The sequence below is a fragment of the Canis lupus genome, chromosome 6, assembly GCF_003254725.2.
Source record: "Canis lupus dingo isolate Sandy chromosome 6, ASM325472v2, whole genome shotgun sequence".
Classification (NCBI taxonomy): Eukaryota; Metazoa; Chordata; class Mammalia; order Carnivora; family Canidae; genus Canis; species Canis lupus.
This window is the reverse complement of record NC_064248.1, coordinates 68,302,694-68,324,236: the sequence shown is the minus strand read 5'-3', so window position 1 is coordinate 68,324,236 and position 21,543 is coordinate 68,302,694. Positions and strand designations below refer to the sequence as shown.

The following is a 21,543-nucleotide window of genomic DNA, read 5'->3' as shown; positions in this document are numbered from 1 at the left end:
TCTTTCTCTTTCTTTCTTTCTTTTTCTTTCTGTTTCCTTCTTTTTTCTTTTCTCTTTCTCTTTCTTTCTTTCTCTCTTTCTTTCTCTCTCTTTCTCTTTTCTTTTCTTTCTTTTTTTCTTTCTCTTCTTTCTTTCTTCCTTCCTTTCTCTCTTTCTTTCTTTCTTTCTTTCTTTCTTCTTTCTTTCTTTTTTCCTTCCTTCCTTCCTTCCTTCCTTCCTTCCTTCCTTCCTCTCTCTTCTTTCTTTTTCTTTCTTTCTTTCTTTCTTTCTTTCTTTCTTCTTTCTTTCTCTTCTTTCTTTCTTTCTTTCTTTCTTTCTTTTCTTTCTTTCTCTTCCTTCCTTCCTTACTTTTTCTTTCTTTTTTTCTCTCTTTCTTTTCTTTCTCTCTCTTTCTTTTCTTTCTCTTCTCTTTTTTCTCCTTCCTTCCTTCCTTCCTTCCTTCCTTCCTTCCTTCCTTTTCTTTTCTTTTTCTTTTCTTTCTCCTTCCTTCCTTCCTTCCTTCCTTCCTTCCTTCCTTCCTTCCTTCCTTCCTTCCTTCCTTCCTTCCTTCCTTCCTTCCTTCTCTCCCTCTCTCTTCCTCTCTTTCTTTCTTTGGATTTATTCATGAGAGAGCGAGGCAGAGCCACAGGCAGAGGGAGAGGCAGGCCCCTGCGGGGATGCGGAAGCGGGACTCGATCCCAGGACCCCGGGGTCACGCCCAGCCCCACCCCCGCCCCGGGCGCCCCTCTCTCCTTTGCGGGCCGGATCAGGGACGGACCGAGGGTGCGCTGCGGGGTGCCGGGCGCCTGCACCGTCCCGAGTCCCACTCGGCGCCCTGAGCTCCCCGGGGTGGGAGACGCAGCTTCTCGGCGAGCGGCCGGGCGGCTGCGGGCGCGGGGGGGGGGGGGGGGAGGGGGCGGGGAGGAGAGAGGGGGCGGGGAGGGGAGGGGGACGGGGACCCGGACGGGGAGGGGGACGCGGAGGGGGCGGAGGTCCCCGCGCCCTGCCGCCCGCGCCCGCTGCAGCGCCGCCGGGGCCGAGCGACCGAGGAGCCGCGCGCGCCCGCAGCCTCCAGCGTCGGCGCCGGCGGAGGGGAGCGCGGACGGACGGACGGACGGACGGACGGCGGGACGGCGGGACTGGAGGGGGCCGGGCGCGCGATGGCCCTCGGAGCGGGCCGCCCTTCCCCGCCCGGGCCCTGGCGGCGGCCGCGGATGCGCAGGTAACGGGCCCGGCGGCTGCCTCCGCACGCCGGCCTCGGGATGCTCCGCCCGGGGAGGGGGGGGGGACCCTCCGGCGGCCGCCCCGGGGCGCAGCTGAGGCCGAGCGTGGCCCCACGTCCCGGGCAGACGCCCCGCGGGGCCCCCGGGGCGGGAGTGGGGCCGGCGGGGGGCGCCCCAGGGGCGGGGGGGGGGGGACGCGGGCCCGCGGCGTGCAGTCGGGCCGGGAGGGGTGTCGCGGCGGAGCGCGGCCGGGACGGGACCCGGGGCCCGGGGCTCCCCGGCGGGCTGCTCGGAGGAGGGGGCGGCGGCAAGGCGGAGAGGCGAGCGGGGACGCACACCGGGGCCGCTTGGGCGCCCCGCCGCGGCGGCCCGAGTCCCGGCGAGCCCCCGCCCCCGCCGCGTCCCCGTCCCCGTCCCCGTCCCCGTCCCCGTCCCCGCCCGGGGCTTCTGCGCAGGTGGCCGCCGGACCACAGGGGCCTCCGAGACGCAGCCCTGGCCTCCGCGGGCCCCCAGGCCTGGGGTCGGCCGTGAGCTGAGCTACAGCTGACGGCTCCGAGCGGCGGGGAAGCCAGCAGGGTTCGTCTGCTGCTCCCCCCTGTCCCCTCCCGAAGCCCGGAGGAGGGAGGAGGGTACCTGGCCTGCCTGCCCAACAGGTAGTTCCCTCAAAGAGGACTGGGCGGGGGGGGGGGGCGGGGGGGGACAAGCCCTCCAAAGGCAAACGCAGAAACCGCAGAAGGTCACCTCGTTACTTGAAGAGACTATTGCGCGCATTGAAAAACTTTTTAGGGTTTCCCTCTGATCTTGTTGGTGACCCCATAAACTTTAGAAGTTTCAAGGTGTCTGTGAAATGTAGGGAGGCGATTTGGGAGGCCCCCGTTTGCAGAGGGGCCGCAGAGTTACCCCAAAGCAGGTGCGTGTGTGTGTGTGTGTGTGTGTGTGTGTGTGTGTGAGAGAGAGAGAGAGAGAGACTTTGGGCAGCTTCTTTACCTTGAAAATGAAATGTGGAGCCGCAGGCAGACGTGTGCTGCCCTGGTGTGATGCAACCTCGCCTGTGATAGGCCAGATACCTCCGATTCCCCCCACCGGGTGCTGGGGCACATCAGTCTTAAGTGTCAGATGAGCAGTTATCCAGGGCTCACGATTCCTCTGTCTTTGTGCTGCAGATGTCCGGACTGCAAGCCTGCACTGTGCTGAGAGGGAGATGACTTGAGAGGCCAGCTTTTGATCTCCACAACAATGTCTATGAACAGTTCCAAACAGCCAGTGTCTCCTGCAGCTGGGCTCCTTTCAAATACAACTTGCCAGACGGAAAACCGGCTTTCGGTATTTTTTTCAGTAATCTTCATGACAGTGGGAATCTTGTCAAACAGCCTTGCCATTGCTATTCTCATGAAGGCTTATCAGAGATTTAGACAGAAGTCCAAGGCATCGTTTCTGCTTTTGGCCAGTGCCCTGGTAATCACAGACTTCTTTGGCCACCTCATCAATGGAGCTATAGCAGTCTTTGTGTACGCTTCCGATAAAGACTGGATCCGCTTTGACCAGTCGAACATCCTTTGCAGTATCTTTGGTATCTGCATGGTGTTCTCCGGTCTGTGCCCACTTTTTCTAGGCAGTGTGATGGCCATTGAGCGCTGTATCGGAGTCACCAAACCAATATTTCATTCTACGAAAATTACATCCAAACATGTGAAAATGATGTTGAGTGGAGTGTGCTTGTTTGCCATTTTCATAGCTTTGCTACCCATCCTTGGGCATCGAAACTATAAAATTCAAGCATCGAGGACCTGGTGTTTCTACAAAACAGAACACATCAAAGACTGGGAAGATAGGTTTTACCTTCTGCTCTTTTCTTTTCTGGGGCTCTTAGCCCTTGGCGTTTCATTCTTGTGCAATGCCATCACAGGAATCACACTTTTAAGAGTCAAATTTAAAAGTCAGCAGCACAGACAAGGCAGGTCTCATCATTTTGAAATGGTCATCCAGCTCCTGGCTATAATGTGTGTCTCCTGCATTTGCTGGAGTCCATTTCTGGTAAGAGCCTAACATTTTGACAATTTCTGCTTTCTTCCATTTTTTTCCATGTGTAATACAAGGTTTGTTGTCTTTTTCAAAGTTGTTGGTCTTGATGGGCAACACTATTCAATCTTTTAAATACTGGAGTTTATTCCTACTCAGGACTTACTTCGGCACCCGGCTCTGGCTCAGGATTAAGCTGTCTATGGTACCCATGGTATGATTTTCCAACACTCCTACTTGTGAAATGAAAGAGGACCTGGTGTTTCTACAAAACAGAACACATCAAAGACTGGGAAGATAGGTTTGAAAGAAATGTCTTGCTTAACAATTCTAACTATAGCATAACCTGCTTGCAGAAGAGGATACGGTGATTTTAATAGAGCAACATAGTTTTAATATGCTCAATAGAATTAGTTTCTAAAATGTGAAAAAAAAAACCCGACCAACTATAAATATAGTATTGGAATGGGCTCAACTAAGTCTTGGTAGAAAGTCTATGTGAAAAGGCATATTAGCTACTGGGTTTTTCTAAACGCACAATGCTGGGTCTTGGCTTGCAAAGGGAGGTGATGAGTTGAGATAGTTGGATAGTTGAGGTGAATTCTATGGATAGGTTAGGTGAAGAAGTCACTAGTTCACCAACCCAAGAACAATGCCAATACTTCAAGGAGAGGTATGATTGGTAGGAAAACCTTCCTTTTTCATCCCATTTCTTTAAAAAAAAAATTTTTTTTTTGACGTAGCCAGTAGCTCTGTTTGACAGCATGTTATTTTTATTGGGAAATGAAAGCTAAGGTTAAGGAATTAACAACAAACATAAGTCATTTATATTATCTTCTAGGTAGAAGACAAAATATTTATGATTTTTTTAAGTATGGCCTTAACTCCCTTCATCATTTTACTTTATGATGGAAAGAGTGACAACATGCCATGAAAGAGAGAAAGAATCCTCTATACACAACTAGTGGTGGCAGTAAAGATTATTTTCATTCCTTCTTCTGTACCAGTGAAGAAATGGGATAGACATAGTAATACAGGGGATCCACAGGTAAAGGTGAGGCAAAGTGGGGAGACAGAGGTAGATGGAACCCAGAGGTTGTGATCATACCTTGCCTGGTAGTATGAAGGTGCTTGCGACTGATGCAGTTTTCCTAGACCCTCCAGCAGAGCCACTGTCCAAAAACTGTTGCCAGTGGAGTTTTATTTATTTATATATTTACTTATTTTAAAGATTTTATTTATTTATTTGAGAAAAAGAGAGTGGGAAAGTATAAGCAGGGGGCACAGCAGAGGGAGAAGGAGAAGCACGCTTCCCGCTAAGCAGGGAGCCTGATGTGGGGCTCGATCCCAGGATCCTAGGATCACGACCTGAGCTGGAGGCAGATGCTTAACAGACTGAGCCACCCAGGTGCCCCACCAGTGGAGTTTTTTTTTTTTTTTCACCAGTGGAGTTTTAATAAACAATCCTGATGATCCTGATGCATAAGGAAGTTGTGAGAGCCGCTGTTGCAGACAAATCCTGTGACAGCTGATTTTATTCTCCAAAAGGGTTTCTACTTTTTGAATATTTTCTTTATTCATATTATGTTCTCACAATTTGAATTTAGCTTCTGGAATTGTTAAATCATTTAAATATTTCTTCCTGATATTCTGGAATTGGTCCTAGGAACCCAACCACAGGGAAGCCAGGTTGGGTCTGTCAATGGCAAGTCAACATTTTGAGGCCTGCCTGTCATTTTAGGAGGCCTTAGGTGTAACCAAGCAGAGATCTGATCTGTGTTCATTGTCTGGTTATTTGAATCTGAGTAGCAGAGAACAATTCTATCAATACTTAGGAGTCACTTCAGCATTCATTCTTGAAGAGTTTAATTTATGCCACTCAACAGAGGCAATTCCCTTTGAACGATCCTTTTTTTCCCCCTTAAACATTGAAATAATCTAGCTTTTCAAAATAAAAAGTGACCGTGAGTAGCCCAGAAATCAACTGGGGGTTAGAAAGAGAAGATGAAGAAGGTGAGAAAAATGGAGACAGTAGGCCTGGAGAGAGCCTGAAATCAATGGAATAGTGAGAGGAGAGACAAGTGGTCTGGACAACTGAGGTAATCACTGGTGCTTTCTTTGGTTTATGCTTGTTCTCAGTCACCTTTAAAATTCTGCTTCATTCTAGCTTTTGATTGAGAAATAGGAGTGATAGGTTAACTGCTGTGAGACTGTGGAAGGTAGCAAGATTCCATGCTCATCATGGATATTTTGAATTTATGTTTTTCTCTTCCTGAGTTTTTGGTTTCCTTCTCTGTTAAAGTAGATATTACAGTTTAATCCATATTTTGAACATATTTCTGTTGGAGACATAATTTTGTTTTTGTGAAACATTTTCTGAGTTCTATGTTCTATTTATGAATTATCAACACACCTATTACACCAGTGTATCAATCCTTCTAAAATGCTTTTTAGTGTGAGAATTATTTCTGTGTTCGATGCTCAGTTGATACACCACAGATACTTCTTGACGGGTGATATTTTATTGGAAGCATTCTTTGCATTCCTGGTTTCTCTTGTGGACGCTTGGGTCTTCATAGCAAATTCTGACTAAAGGATTTACAGCTTTTGTGGTCCAGACACATGTGCCTTTGACATTAGGTTAAGGCCGTCAGACAGCTCTAAATGGAACCCCTGTAAAGAAACTCAGGTTTGGGAATGCTGAATAACATCAAGCACTAGCATCTCATTTGAAACATGTCTCTTTTCCCCATTAAATGCTTAGGAAAAATTGCATAGATGTTAATGACTGAGCCATCACTCTCCACCTTATATTTTAAAAACTTCTTAGTTTTTAAACTATTTTAAACTTGATTTTAGCCTCTGAAATCAAGCTTCTGGATCCCCATAGTTGTACTATAACGCTGACAGCTTCTCCCAGTGCCCTACTTTACATTATGTATTTTCTTTCTATGATTGATGAGTATGAATTGTTGGATTTGTAACTTGGATGAACATCTGTGCACACTTTTGACATGTTATCACTGTCATTTTCAAGCCTCAAACTGGAACACAGTTACAGGTGCACACACACGAAAGGTAGCAGGTGAATAATGCAGATGATAGTGGTTGTGCTTGGTGGGATTTATTGTATCAAAACTTATCAATCATGGCATAATTTCTGAAATTATTTAAATTTGTAGCTGATGACAAAGGGAATATTTTATGAATTTCAATGATTGAACCAATACAAAACCAATACAAAAGGGAAGATGATCATGTTGTTTGAGTTTTCATCTGTCTTTTTAATAGACTCTTTTTTCTTGATTAGTTTTAGGTTTACAGGGAAATGAGCGGCAAGCATGGAGTTCACGTTATGCCCTCTCATGTTCCCTCCGACGCCTTCATTAACCCTTATCACTTGTCACAATTCATGACCCAATACCAAATCATTCTTATTGACTAAGGTCTGTCATGTTTTACCATAGTGTTGTATGTTGTATGAGCTTTGATAAATGTATATTGACATGTGTCCATCATTGCAGTATCATACAGAATAATTTCATTGCTCTAAAAATCCCCTGTGGTGGATTTTTAATTTTTTTTAATTTTTAAGATTTAATGTGTTATTTTTCCAAAGGAGGGAATGTATGTTTTCAGGAATTAAGATTTTGAAGAGTAGTACAAATCTACTAGTTTAAGCTATAGCTCATTAAAATGTTAAAACTTAAACTTTTACAGTATCTGGATTTTTATAGTTTTAAACATGGTGAACACATATAAGTTCATTTAATTATAGTCCTAACTGAAAAATAAGGGAAACTACAATGGGCAATTTTTAGTTGACAATTTCATTTAGCAACAAATTAGTACAAAAATCTTTAAGAGTCAAATGACAATTATAAAATTGTCTTCCCTGTATCCTAGGTGAATCACTGTTCCTTAATAAATAAATCTCAAAGACATTCTTTTGATGTTTCTAGGGTGAGAGGAAAAAATAACCTATTTACCAGCCTTTCAAGTAACATTTTCTTAATATCATTTTTGTCTTCATATAAGTAACGATTCTTTTTAATGTTCCGTTTCTAGAATACGTAAGCCTGAAAGGAACTTATTATTATTGCTATTCTTATTTCATCAGTTTGGCAGAGCAATAAATACTTTTCGACTGGTTGACTGTAACTTAGGTAGTATGAATGCCCAAAGATTGCAAATGATTGACCAGAATGTGGATTCTCAGTTTTGTAGGTAAGAGTTAATTAAGCAATTACTGAAACCCAAATGGTAATTTTTAATCTGTTCCCTAAGTCAGCAACTGTAGACACTATTAAACTTCAGCAATCTTTTACCAGAAGGACAGACATTTGTTTACTTTCCCTTCAGGGATAAAGGATTATTTTGATTTGGGAAAAGAGGAGCAAGTATATGAAAAGTAAATAGATTTCTTAGGTAGGTAAGTTTACCCCAGAAAAGTGTTCTCCTGCATATATAAAGTTTGCACTTGATTTCTTAAAGATTTTTCACTCTTATGCTAGTGCTTCTAGCCAGTGTAGTTAAACATTTAGTCACTAAGATGTTTGTCAGCGATAAATAAAAACAGTTGGGTAGCTGATTGAAGTTTGACTGAATTACTAAAGGTATTGGCATCATAATGAACCAGGTCTCAGAGGGCTTATGGCAAATGATGGGTGAGCTTTGCTCTCAGGGGAATTACCCTCAGCCAAAGGAAGCTGCTTTGACCATGGTGCTTGCTGCCTTTCTTTGGTCACTGGGTGTGTGGTGATGGGTGGCTGTGGAGATACAAAGCCCTTGCCCCATTGCCTCGTTTGGAACATTTCTGAAGGGTCGTCCATGCTTCCGAGCTTGCTGAGGCCTTGCAACTGCACTCAGCCCTGCTCCTCCCTTTGCCAAGTCCTGCTTCCCTCACCACCTCGCACTCCCCCAGAACACTCCCTGCACGTAGATGTCTGTCTCCAAGTCTCTTTTCTTGCAGAGTCCAGCTTAGGGCAGTCTTTCAGAAGTCCAGTTGTTCCTGCATTATCAAAATATAAAGTATGTTGCAGATAGGTTTACAGTGCGACTTGACTAATATATTGAGCTATGCATAGGCCTTTGGAGTTGAGTTCCTTCGAGTTTATTTTCTCACTTCATGAAAGTGTATAAGATTGGTCCAGCAGAGGTCAATCAACTAAAAAAGACATTGCTAAGTTGAGAATTTTCATAAAAATCTGTTGCTTTAGATGTGTACAGTGGTGTGGAATACTTTTGGTATTTTAAGTTAATTTACTCTTGGCCAAACATGATTTCCTGTTTTTAAGGAGAAAGAGTTATAAAAATGCCCAGAGATACCATAGACATTGGGAGGGCACTTAAAAACATTTGCTTGAGTGATTCAAGAGTAAATGAATCAGAAACATGTGGATTAGATTTATACCCTCTTGGATATAAAAATCTTCTGGCTTAATGTGTCTTGGGGTTTTTATTAAGCTCCAAAAACATTTAAAGAACAATTCAAGATGTTAATGTGCCCAGAATCTCTCTAGGTTGCCAGTTTTAACGTTGTTTAGTCTTTTCCTTACAGGAGGTTCACAAAATACCTTCCATTTATATCTGCTTCGGAAAGCATTTATAGCCACACCGAATTTTACCTGGTATATCAATGGCATTTTTCTCTATTTACAGAAGACTTCACCCAATAGGAGAAAAACTGTCTGTTGATGGTTGCAAATATTGCTTTTTCGGGGCTTGTGTAAATTAGTCATTCTGTCTATCTTCTGTCCTGAGTGTAAGGATGGTAATGCCACAGAGGAGTCGATGCAGTTGTGGCTTCATCCAGACAGGGAGGTTGTTTTTCTCACTCCTCCTTAGCTAATGAATCCTTAAAAAAAATTCAGATGGTGGAATGCCAAAATGGGGTGGCTGTGGTGTGATGGTGAAAGAGACAGAGACAATTGGATTGCATAAAAGGATTTATTTTAGCTTTTTTGTGCACAGTTTCAAATCAAGCCGTCTCTTAAGATACTGTGGTTATGCAAGTACAGGCAGGAGGGATAGGGTCCCATCCCTACCACCTCTTTGCTGTGACATGGGGCTACTCTAAGCCAACTTTGTATGTCTGTGACCTCATTATAATAATACTACATAGAAGTACTATCAGAAAAAATGATATCACCTCCCTACCTCTCCTATCTCTCCTCCTACGGTGGCTGGCCCGGATTAAGTCTGAAATCCAAAAATCCTCCAAAAGTCTATTGCTTTTACTGCCACCCACCATCTCAATTAGAAAAAAAAATTATCTGTGTTTAGGTCAGGCGTTTTCCATGTTTTCCTCTATTAAGGAGGTTTGGTTGTAGTGGAAAGGAGCAGAGGGAGCGCACAGCTTCAGAAAACTTTTCTTGGACATTCCCACCTGAAGTTTCGCGTTACCTTTCCTTACTTCACTGTCTCACTGGAAGTAAAGATGTTGCCTCCTGATCTTTCGCGTATTTTTTGAATTCAAATACTCTAATAATTTGTAATTATAATAACTTGTAAGGTATTAATTTATAAATTATTGGGATCGAGTTAAAATTAGCCCCAGATTATCGAGACTGTTACGTAAAAGGCACTATGCTTGTGCTGTGAGTAGTTCCAGGGAGTAAGAGGAAAAAGAGCTTGCAGCTTCGTAGAAATAAAGTTATCCTGCTGAGAGTTAAGAAAAGTCCTGTTTCTTCCACTTCCTGGCTATGTGACCTTAACCACTCTGTGCCTGTTTCCTCCTATGGGAGATAGGTATTGAAATGCTTCCTTGGGTTGTTGTGGGGACTAAATAAATTAATAAATGTAAATTAACATAGTGTCGTATGCTTCAGTTATTATACTGTTATTGTTATTGTTGCTGTTACTATTAAACACTACTGCTGCCAGACAATAACTTTGTCAATGAGACAATTGAAGGCACTTTTTAATTAGTTGTTAAATGAACGATGAATGCTACAGTATGTGGCTGTCCCTTGTGATTTGGTGGCCCACAAGTAATTATTTGTTTATACGTTTGACAGATATTTATTGAGCATCCTACCTGTTGTGCCAGGCAGTATTTTAGTTACTACAGTAACAATATCTATGATTTAACCGTTCACAGTATCTTTGCTGTAGGCAGCGATACTCATAGAAGATGAGAAGAGAGGGCATGTGTAGGACATTGAAATATGAAGATATTTGATTATATTTCCTGTTATAGCAGAATAACAGGTATTCTGTTGCGAATATATGTAGATGAGATTATTTTTGATAACATAGAAGTGAAAAATTTCTATAGTACATCATTTAGGAGGAAAAAGTACTGGAAGTAAATGTGATCCTAACTGAAGTGATGTAAATTGTAAAAACCAAGGAGAGAAGAAATAATAATGTATATAATTCCTAGAGGTATAAAAATGTACAAGTAAGAACTTTAGTGTTTGGGACAGACTTTGATAATGTCAGGACACAGCAGGTTGTAATAAATTAATATTAAAAGCTAGAAGAATTTTCAAGTAATGACACATGAGTAGCAGGAAAATTAAATCAGATAGTAATAATTTAATGATTCAAATCAGTCTTTTCTACTATCCAATGATAAGAAAAGTGACTCAAGATAGAAAATAGGAATACATGTAGGTGAAATGAAGCATTACAAAAAATCACCAGGTCTTTGCAAGAATTTGCATTAATAAAGTGTTGGAAACAACTGAAAATAGAAAAAAAAACAATTACTAGGAAATTTAATACTAGAAATGAAGAAAATAAAAAAAATCTACTTATGCTTTAATGCACTTGTTAATTTACTCATTGATTTGCTCATTTGGCAGACTTCTGCTGAGCAGAACGTTGGGTGTCTCTCTCTCGGTGGACCTGAAGCAGGGACAGACTTGGCCTGGGAAAATATTTCTGAGGCACATACTCTAGGAATCATCTTTCTAACTTCTTCATTTGATCCGTGGTTTTTGCACTCTGTTCTTCAACCTCTAACTCATACTTTTCCTTCTCTTTCCAGTTTTCTTTTAAATTTAATTTTTTAAAATTTTCATTTTGAAACAGAGAAAGGGAGAAGGACAGAGGGAGAGGGGGAGAGAGAGAATCTTAAGCAGGCTTCATGCGCAGGGCTCCATCCCACAACCCTGAGATCATAACCTGAGTCTAAATCAAAAGTGGATGTTTAACTGACTGAGACACCCAGGTGCCCCCCCTCTTTCCACTTTTTTAAAAAAATTTATTTATTTATTCAGCAGAGACACAGAGAGAGGCAGAGACACAGGCAGAGGGAGAAGCAGGCTCCCTGTGGGGAGCCCAATACAGGACTTGATCCTTGATCTCCAGGATCACCCCCTGAGCTGCAGGCAGACCTCAACCACTGAGCTACCCAGGGTGCCCCTCTTTCCACTTTTAATGTGGGATAAAATTAACTTTGCATTTTCCTGGCCTTGTCTAGGAGCAGGGCAAAGGGTTAATTGCTGGATTCATTGCTTTAGTAAATAGTGGAGGAACGTGGGCCCAAAGGTGCATTAGCACCCAGGCCCGGCTGGGAGACAGAATGCAGGAGTCGGGAAGAGGAGCAGGGACAAGGAAGGAAGGAAGTGGAGGACCGGGAAGCTGGGGGTGAGACTGGCAAGTGAGCAGAGGTGCCCGGGTCCCAGGAACTGCCCTGGGGAGGAAAGGCTCTTTCTATGTCCACGGGTGTCTTTTCCTTATTGAGGAGTATTACATTTTGTCTATCATATCCTCTCAAGCTACTTTAAAAAAGGCAAAGAAGACTTTATTGTAAAAAAAGATGCAGTACACTACAAATTAAAATTCAGAAAAAGATCTTCCAAATCCCTCTCTCTAGAGATTACAGCTATTAGGATTCCGAGCACATACTTTTACTCATCTGTTGGGGAAAATATAATGGTTTAATTTCTTTGACTAACAGGATAAACTTTCTTTTTCTTGTGTAATTGGGCATTATCTTTTGTGTGAATATGTAGGTTTCTGTAAATGATTTTCAAGAACTCTTTGGATAATGAAGAACAGATAATGCTAATATATAAAAATGATAAAATCAGTTGTTATGAAAGTAGTTGTTTTTCCATGTTTACTGTTAGCCTTTTAATTTAGTATTTTAATTTATAAAAGTAGCGAATGAATCAGTAATTTTCTTTGTGGTTACTGCTTTCAGGTTAAGAAATAATTTTCTCAGGCTGAGATGATACTGATATTCATCTTTTTTTTCTAGCACTTCTGCTTTTTCATTCTTTGTATTCATACTTTTAATACATTTATGGTTTATTTTGTTTAGTTTGCAAATTAATAATATGAATTTTCTTTTGAATGGTGAGCTAGCTGTCCCAAGATAGCTGAATGATTTTTGTCTAACTCTTTAAAATTCTACCTTTATTTTGTATGAAATTGTTAAATGTGTTCGGCTCTTTCTGGACCCTTTATTTCACCCTACTGGTCTGTCTTTGCTTTATGTACAATTAACCATCTTTACATTTTATTTACACGTGCGTTCAATTTATCAGTTACAATATAGAATGTTCCCTTTCATGACCATGATCTCCCATAATTGAAATCATTTCTTGAATAATAATTTACTTTTACTGTGATGAAATTCACATAACATAAAATTCACTATTTTAACCATTTTAAAGGGTACAATTCCATGACAGTTTCTTACATTCAGAATGTTGTGTAACCATCACCACGTTCTTGTCTAGAACATTTTCATCAACCTCAAGAGAAGCCCTGTACCCATGAAGCAATCATTCCCCCATTCCCTGTTTCCCACTCCCTGAAGCCCCTGGCAGCCACTAGTCTGTCTTTATGGATTTGCCTGTGTTGGATATTTCATATACATGGGATCTTAAAATATGTGACTTTTTGTGTTTGGCTTCTTTCACTTAACGTAATGTTTTCAAGGTCAATGCATGTAGTGGCATGTATCAGTACATCATTCTTTTTTTTGTGACCGAATAATATTCATTTCTATGGATACACCACATTTTGTTTATCATTCATTCATTAGTTGATGGACATTTGGGTTGTTTCCACCTTTGGCTATTGTGACTTGTGCTGCCTTGAAGAGTTGTATACAAGGCTTTGTTTCAACACTTGTTTTCAATTCTTTTGGGTACATAACTAGGAGTGAAATTTGCTGGGTCAAATGGTATTATTATGTCTAGCTTTTTGTGGTAACACCAAACTGTTTTCCAAGATGGCTACACCATTATATCCAGCAGTGTATGAGGGTTCCAATATCTCTACATTTTTGCCAAAACTTATTTTTTTTTGGAAACATTCTTTTTTTGTTTGTTTGTTTTTTATTATGGCTGTTTCAGTGGATATCCAGTGGTAGGCAGCTCGTTATAGTTTTGATTTGTATTTCCTTTCTGACTAATGATGTTGAACGTTTTTGTATTTTTGGGGAAACTATTTCGTGCATATTTTAGTGTTTAAAAAAAGTTACATGGATCTATAATTTCCTTCTTTTATTGTATCCTGTTTTTAATATTAGAATTATACTAGTTTAAAAAACAATAGGGAAATTCTGTCTCTACGTACTGGAGTAATTTAAGTAACTTTGATGTCAGCTGTTGTGTGATGACTTGGTATCATTTCAGTGTTTTTTGATAGAGTTTGAGGGGTTTTTTCCCCTTTTTTCTTTCTTTCAAGATTTTATTTAAATCTGGGTTAGTTTACATATTGTAGTATTAGTTTCAGGGGTAGAATTTAGTGATTCATCAGTTGCATACAATACCCAGTGCTCATTACATCAAATCCACATGAGTGAAATCATATGGTGTTTGTGTTTCTCTGACTTATTTTGCTTACTATTATGCTAAGCGAAAGTTAGCATCAGTTCCGTCCACGTTATTGCAAATGGCAAGATTTCATTCTTTTTTGATGGCTGAGTAATATTCTACTACATGTATAAATTATGTATACATATAAAATTATATATATTTATATATAAAATTATATATATACATACGTATATATATATGCACATCACATCTTCTTTATCCATTCATCAGTTGATGGACATTTGGGCTCTTTCCATCTTTTGGCTATTGTGGATAACACTGCTATAAACACTGGGCTGGGGATCCCTGGGTGGCGCAGTGGTTTGGCGCCTGCCTTTGGCCCAGGGCGTGATCCTGGAGACCCGGGATCGAATCCCACATCGGGCTCCCGGTGCATGGAGCCTGCTTCTCCCTCTGCCTATGTCTCTGCCTCTCTCTCTTTCTCTCTCTGTGACTATCATAAATAAATAAAAATTAAAAAAAAAAACACTGGGCTGCATGTGCCTCAGGGTTTTTTTTCTGATTTTTTTTTGGTTTGAGTTTTCTACTTTGTCATGAAGACAACATTGGTATCTTTTGGCATAATTTAATCAATTTCATTGAGAGTATGAATTTAGTAGCAAATTTTTGTACCAAGAATTTTTTATAACTGAAGATATTCTTATCTATTAATTTGTTTTTGTACATTATACATTTATATGTGTTTATTTTACTAATATTTTACATAATATTTATTTTTGTTTTTAAATTTGGCTTTTCAGAAGGTTTAAGAGTTTAAAAATTTCTTATATTAACTTGTAAATCTTACTGTTTTCAAATTAGTTAATTTCTTATTATCAGATTTTATAAATATGTCATGGGCATTTGAAAAGAATCTATATATTTTTAAGTGATAAAGTTCAATAAATAGATATTAAATCAGGATTATTACTTGCAGATCCTATTTTCTTAGGCAATTGTTATTATAATAATAATAACTTTGAATATTCTGGATTTTGTTATGCATTTACTATTATTGATACAGTCTAAGAAACTTTTAGTGCCATTCTTTTTTTTTTAAGATTTTATTTATTCATGAGAGACATAGAGAGAGAGAGGCAGAGACAGGCAGAGGGAGAAGCAGGCTCCATGCAGGGAGCCCAACATGGGACTCGATCCCGGGTCTCCAGGATCACACCCTGGGCTGAAGGCAATGCTGAACCACTGAGCCACCCGGGCTGTCCTAGTGCCATTCTTATGAATACGTTATAGCATCATCATAACATTCAAACAGAACAAGAATTTTTTCCCCCTCTCTCTTATGTCCCTATACCTCCTGGTTGGGCTCCAGAATTCTGACATTGAAAAGAAAATAAGGTGGTTCTTCTTATTTTCCATTCCCTATATTCTGATAGATGCTTTAGTTTTACTGATTTAGGAATATGAAGTTAAATAAGAAGGAAGTCAATGATTGGAAGAACGCGGTTAAATTTGCAGTTTAGAAAGCAAGTTGATTCTGATTAGTCCCAGGAATTTGCTCTTGACCACCCTGGACATCAGCACCTATAACTGGCCTATCCTTCATCCAGCTCTGCCTGAGGTCTGGTTTAGAACTGCCCAAGACCTGTGTACTAGGAAGATAGTCCTGAGACTATTCCTCCAACCTAGCATGTTCTTTGGGTCTGTTGACATTACAAATGCACTTTTTGGAGAAAAGCTGGACTAGAACTGCATCTAGAAAGAAAGAACTTTGTGAATGCCTTCTTACTCCTCATTTCCTACCGTGAAAGCTTATTTCCAAATTGCAGCACAAAAGTAGCAACAGACATTCTTTATCATTACGTAGTGCATGGAGAATTCGTTTTTGATGTAGTTTAATCTTTATGTGCTTCTATAACTACATATTTTTGCAACTGACAATTCCAATATTTCTCTTGTACATTATTTCTGAATAAAAAAATCTACCTAATGTATCCAAGAATTTTTAAAAATCCCAGAGTTTTTATAAACTTTGATAGCATGAGGTGGTTTTGAAACAATTGTAGGTTGTGTGGTGATTCTTTTCTCTACCGAAAGTCCAAAGACAGCTAAGGCAGACTCTTTCTTATTTCAAAGGAATATAAAGAATTGCTGGGGAAAAAAAGAGAGAAAATACATACCTAGCAGTTCTAAATGAGATCTTTGGTTTTTTTAGTTCATCCCTCAAAGTTTATATAGCAGGCTGGTCTATGGATATGGGTGCTGAAGTCAGTTTGCTAAATGCTCTCCTGGATGGTGGCAAATCCGGCAGTCTGTCTAGGAATAATTTCCTCTGTGTGCTATTGACCTTCTACTAATTGCATGCTTTAAGTTTATCTGTATAAGCTAAATGGCAGTAATACAAAGCCATTCTGCTTATTTAGATAGTTTTAGATCGATGTGGATTTCCACATGGTCGATTTAGCACGCCATGTATACTTGGCTGTAAAGATGAATGGCTATTGGCGCCCTTGTCTCTAATACCTACCTTGCGTGTGAATTGACATTAAGATGTAGCCACAGTGTTAGTGCTATCCTTCTCTTGAATTTCTTGGTTTGTTTATATGGTTGCTAAAATCGCAAGTTCAAATCAGTTAAGCTCACCCAGAGATTATTTACCTGCTAAACAATATAAAGAGACAGTCAAGCAATCAATTAAAAATCACGCATCACCATGATTTTTGAGTGATGCCCTGTATATTCAGGTACTGAGCAAAATAATAGAACCCAAAGAGTCCTGAGGAATTTCTGTTATCCTCCTCCTCTACTCCCATCTCAAGTCAGGCCGAAATACTAAACAATGTTTTAGCTTGAAAAATGGAGATCTCTATTTTGGAATTAACTTCATTTTCCCTGTCTACTGAAGGCTACTCTTTGTGGTGGGTGGAGGGAGAAACACAGCTTTAGGCATTCCTCCTCAGTGACCCACCCAGCCTGAAGAGGGGAAGGAGGGGTGAATGTGCTGTGGCTTTCATAATAGGTAAATACTTTCATTAAATAATGTTTATAATCAGAGTCAGAATTCTCACATATGAATGCTGATTGAGTAACCTGAATATTTTTCATTTCAAACTTGCTTGAAGAAAGGCTGTTTCATAAATAAAATGCCAAAGTTATATAGTTTAGCCTGAAGTGTAGTCAATGTGTATATGCCTGGTGGCTAAAAATCATCTCTGTAAGAATATGTTACTATAGTACATTATGCTGATTCAAGTCAGATTTCTTTTTATTAGAGGAATTATAATTCTGAAATCCTTTATTTTGTTTACATTTGTAATAATTTTCTCCATAAAACCTGTTCTGATTATTCTAGTCCATTTATCTCTCTATGGATAAAATATAATATCTAATTCTATATAACAATAAAATTCACACTGTTTGTTTTGTGATTGTCTAATCTCTTAAATAGATAGGGAGCTCTTTAGTGACAGAGTCAATGTCATATGTTTCTGCTCTGTTTCTTATAATGTCTGGTATACTTCTTGGAAGGGTTCAAGGAAAATGCAGCTCATCTTTAGAATTCTTTAATCATAAATGAAATTAGTTATGAAACAACATCTTTATAGCTATGGTTATTAAATACATATGAATGTCACATAAGGATTTTATTTTTTAAGTGTAATTTTTTGAAAAAAAGTAAGTTTTTGAAATACAGCTATAAAACTAATAGTGATGATCATTTTAAATGTAAAGTTCATTCTTGCTTAGAAATTTTGTTTTGTAGTGTAAGGATTAATTAACTTGAAAACTTCATCTATAACTCCTACCACATGCCAGACATAATGCTCTCAGCATTCAATATTAACCCATTGAATCCTTAATATCCTTTCAGTTGTGTTTTTTCTCAGGCATGACTCTGAATGTGCAGTGGGTTTGCCCAAAGGATGCAATCATAGAGGGCTTGCTGTACTTGCATTTAGCATCAAGAGCAGTTACACAACTTCTTGGTCATGCATTGTAACTGAAATTTTAGTTAAAATTAAAGTGTCTTCAGATTTAAGTTAAGATTCATGAGAAAGAGCTCTCATAGGAAGACAGTTCAAAGACAATGGGCTGATTGGGATTTGTGGAGAAAGATGAGCATGATTAGAGGAGGATTGTTTTTGTACTCATTATTGTTCTGACACAAGCCTGATTGAAAGTAAATCTTTGAACAAATTTGCTAAAAAGGCTGCCTTCAAAAACAATTTTTTTTTCTTCTCTTCTCCCTTCTAGAGCATTGACAGTCTCCTTAGTCTCCTACCTCCCCCTGTCTCCAGCCTAGAGGGGTTCTAATTTATCTGTGTAAATTTAAAATTACAAGCTGAAACAAATATGGCAGCTTTTTAAGTTGCTATTTTTTTAAGATTTTTAAAAATTTATTGATTAGAGACAGACAGAGAGACAGAGGCAGAGACACAGCCAGAGGGAGAAGCAGGCTCCATGCAGGGAGCCCTATGTGGGACTCGATCCTGTGTCTCCAGGATCATGCCCTGGGCTGAAGGCGGCGCTAAACCTCTAAGACACCGGGGCTGCCCTTAAGTTGCTATTGAGTATTAAAAATAACCTGGATTTTGGCAGAACCTTTTTACTCTTTGAGAAGTGTTCTTTTTCTTCTCTTCTGTCATTGAAAGGTTAAAGCCTCTTCCAGGAGAGAGGTCTTTGCTGAATGTTTGAGGGACCAGTGAGGCTTTGATTAAAACCAGAGGGTGCCATGAGGATTACAACAAAACAAACTTTTATGTTGAAAATATGTTCGTCTTTCACTGAACAGCCTGTTTATTCCAAATGTCTTGCAAAATCTGATGGTTTGGGTATCAGGACACTACTCTTTGCAACCATACCCAGGCATGTTTGTAGTTGGTGGATGCCATAGTTCCTAATTTTTAAAAAGAGCAAAAGATATGGCCTTAGTGAGAATTTGCTATGAAAGGCAATTAATTAAAACACATCTATAAATATAACATGTTTAGAAATGCTCGTTGATTTATTCAGTATATATTTTTCTTAGTGCCTTCCAAGTGTCAGACACTGTTCTGGGTGCTAGGCTATGATGCTGGACAAGACAGGCAATATTCCCTCTCTTATGAATGTTACATTCCTTTACAGTGGTGGTTGCGAAGGCCTAGGGGCTCCTTGGAGAGACAGAGAGGGAGATAATAAGTAAAGAAATTAATGGGATGATTTCAAGTGGTGAGTCCTGTCACTGAGGGTGGGGCTAGGACTCTTAGATTGGATGGTCAAGGAAGGCCTCATTATGAGGTTAGCCTTGGGTGACAAAAAGGAGGCAGCCATGGGGAGATATGTGGGCAGAGTGGTCAGGTGAGGGAACAGCCAGCACAAAAACCCAGTGGTGGGGTTGAGCTGTTGTAATGAGGGACAAAACAAAGGCCATTACCTGGAGCAAGGGAGTGCTGGTGAAAGTGGTAGGATTTGAGGTTGGAGAGGGAAGTGGGGCCAGATTGTCTTACGGGTCATGGTAGCTTGGGGTTGAAATCCATTTAGAAACCTTTGGAGAGTTTCTTAATGAGGGAAAGACATGATCTGATACATGGTTTAAAAAGATCTCTTGGGCTGCCAGATAAAAGAAGGGATTGCCGTGGAGAAGAACTATAGCAGAAGGATGTTTGTTTGAAATTACATTTGATGCATGAGTAATGAATTAAGTATTTTTCTAGAATTTATATTGGGAAGTAATGCAAATAATAAATCACTATTAAATAAAAATTAGCTTGTGAGTAACAAAGGAAACACTTTCAAAGTGATTCTCCTTTAGGCTTGGAGTATAATTATAAAGGAAACATTTCATTACACCTTATCTATTCTACTTGATTAATAATTTCAGTGTATCTTCTCTGTTGGCTGAGTGAAGGGCGCTTTGATGGGCATTAGTTTGGCTGAGAATATGCAATTATCCATCTGCGTTTTGCTCGAGAGATGAAGTTATTTGTCCCTCTTTTAATTCTTTTTAATTATCATTAACTTTTTGGCTCTGGTTTTGCATAGCATTACATACACATGCACACAAAATTAGGTAATTTCGTGTTTTGGTTACAAATGGCTTTCTGCTTCTTGACTCTCGAGAAATCAGCTTTGAAATGCCCTAATAATTATTTTAATACAAAAGAGAAATTGTTCAGTCATCCCTGCATATAGGATTATGATATGAAGGGTACATATGTACATGCACTTATAGGAAAGTGTGTATTACATGCCAGCTGGATCATGGACCAGGAGTTTATATAGCCCTTGTCTGGGATTTATTTAAGGTTTGACTTTGGAATAAAAGCCTTTTTTTTTCTATTGATTTTAATACCACAGTTTCCAATATTTAAACTGTGTCAGATACGGACAGGGTATATAATTTTATTTTGCGGAGCTTTTCTATAGGGTCCTAAAATAGTTTAAACCTTGAGTACCCCGCAGAAGTGAATCTCTCTGGGCAGAGAAAGACAGCTGGCCCCGACCTAACAAACCTCAGCAAATTCTGACTTAAGAGGCAGCGCTTTTCTGAGTCAGGGTGCTTAACTATTCTCTACCTTGTGTTATTGGAAAGAAAGGATCAGTATTTGTTCCCAGTTGAATGGCATAATTAGGACCTTGGTAGGATTCCCTAACTTGGAAAACTGGTAGAGTTTTCAACCCCAGTGGTGCATTCACCAACCAGATATTTAGCAGGCACCTATTATATGCAAAGATATCTCAATTTATGTTGTCTTTATCAATGAGCATCTTCTTTGGTGTTGACTCCACAACTCTACTGAATCTCCTTAGCCTACCCTTGAATCTCTACTTCTAATTAGGTGAGCTCCTATAGCCTATTGTAGTATGCAGACATTTCTCACTATCTGAGTTTGGACAGACTGGCCACATGTCCTTTGGAAAATTACTAAGAATCTTTGTGAGCCTTAATTTTAACTTCTGTAAAATATGAATAATGATACTGACTACATCATCACTGATTTAATCAAGCAACATAAGTCTTCCCATGATACCTGGTAAGCATCCCATAAAAGGTTCTGTGTGATGGTTATTATTACTGTTATGACCATTATTCCATTTGGTACCATAATAAAACCCAGTGGCAATTTGAAAACCATTTATTGAGTGCTTAGCCTCGGCATTTGCGCATGTGCTACACGCATATATAAACATGACTAAAATGGGATCTTCACTTCAAAGGAATTCGTAGTTTACTTGGGGAGGCATGAGCAGAACCAGCTCTATTGCAAAAGAACTAGTGTGAGCAAGTGCCCATGGCCTTCCAAGGCACAGCTTTGCTGAGAAGTGTCATCTGTGTTTAGTTTCCACCAAGAGAGGAAGGGTAGTGAATTCTTGACTGAAGCTCCCTTGAGTTCAGGTTCATTGTGGTCTCTGGTGGTCCTTGGGTTTAGTGAAATAGGCTCTTACCCCCCAGTTGTGAGACTGGGTTCTCTCCTAAGAATGTAATTTTTTCGTCTTTTGATTTAATTGTTGACTTATAAACTTTCTGGTTTCTTTTCTTCCTTGGGTGAAATGACCTCATCTTTTTCCTTACTGATTTCTTTTCCATAGACTTGTAG

The 21,543-nt window shown here is 40.0% G+C and overlaps 1 protein-coding gene across 2 annotated transcripts in view; it reads left to right on the top strand.

The window, feature by feature from the left end:
- The first annotated feature begins 1,053 nt into the window (after positions 1 to 1,053).
- Positions 1,054 to 21,543, top strand: part of PTGFR (prostaglandin F receptor) — a 43,684-nt gene continuing 23,194 nt past the window's right edge. Inside the window, exons 1-2 of one of the 2 annotated variants that reach the window (XM_025417890.3) lie at positions 1,054 to 1,201; positions 2,366 to 3,236. In XM_025417890.3, the coding sequence (XP_025273675.1) occupies positions 2,439 to 3,236 (798 nt within the window). In that variant the 5' untranslated portion in view covers positions 1,054 to 1,201; positions 2,366 to 2,438. Of the gene's footprint in view, positions 1,202 to 1,632; positions 1,856 to 2,365; positions 3,237 to 21,543 lie in introns of those variants that run through there. The other variant, XM_025417891.3, reaches the window with a different exon arrangement.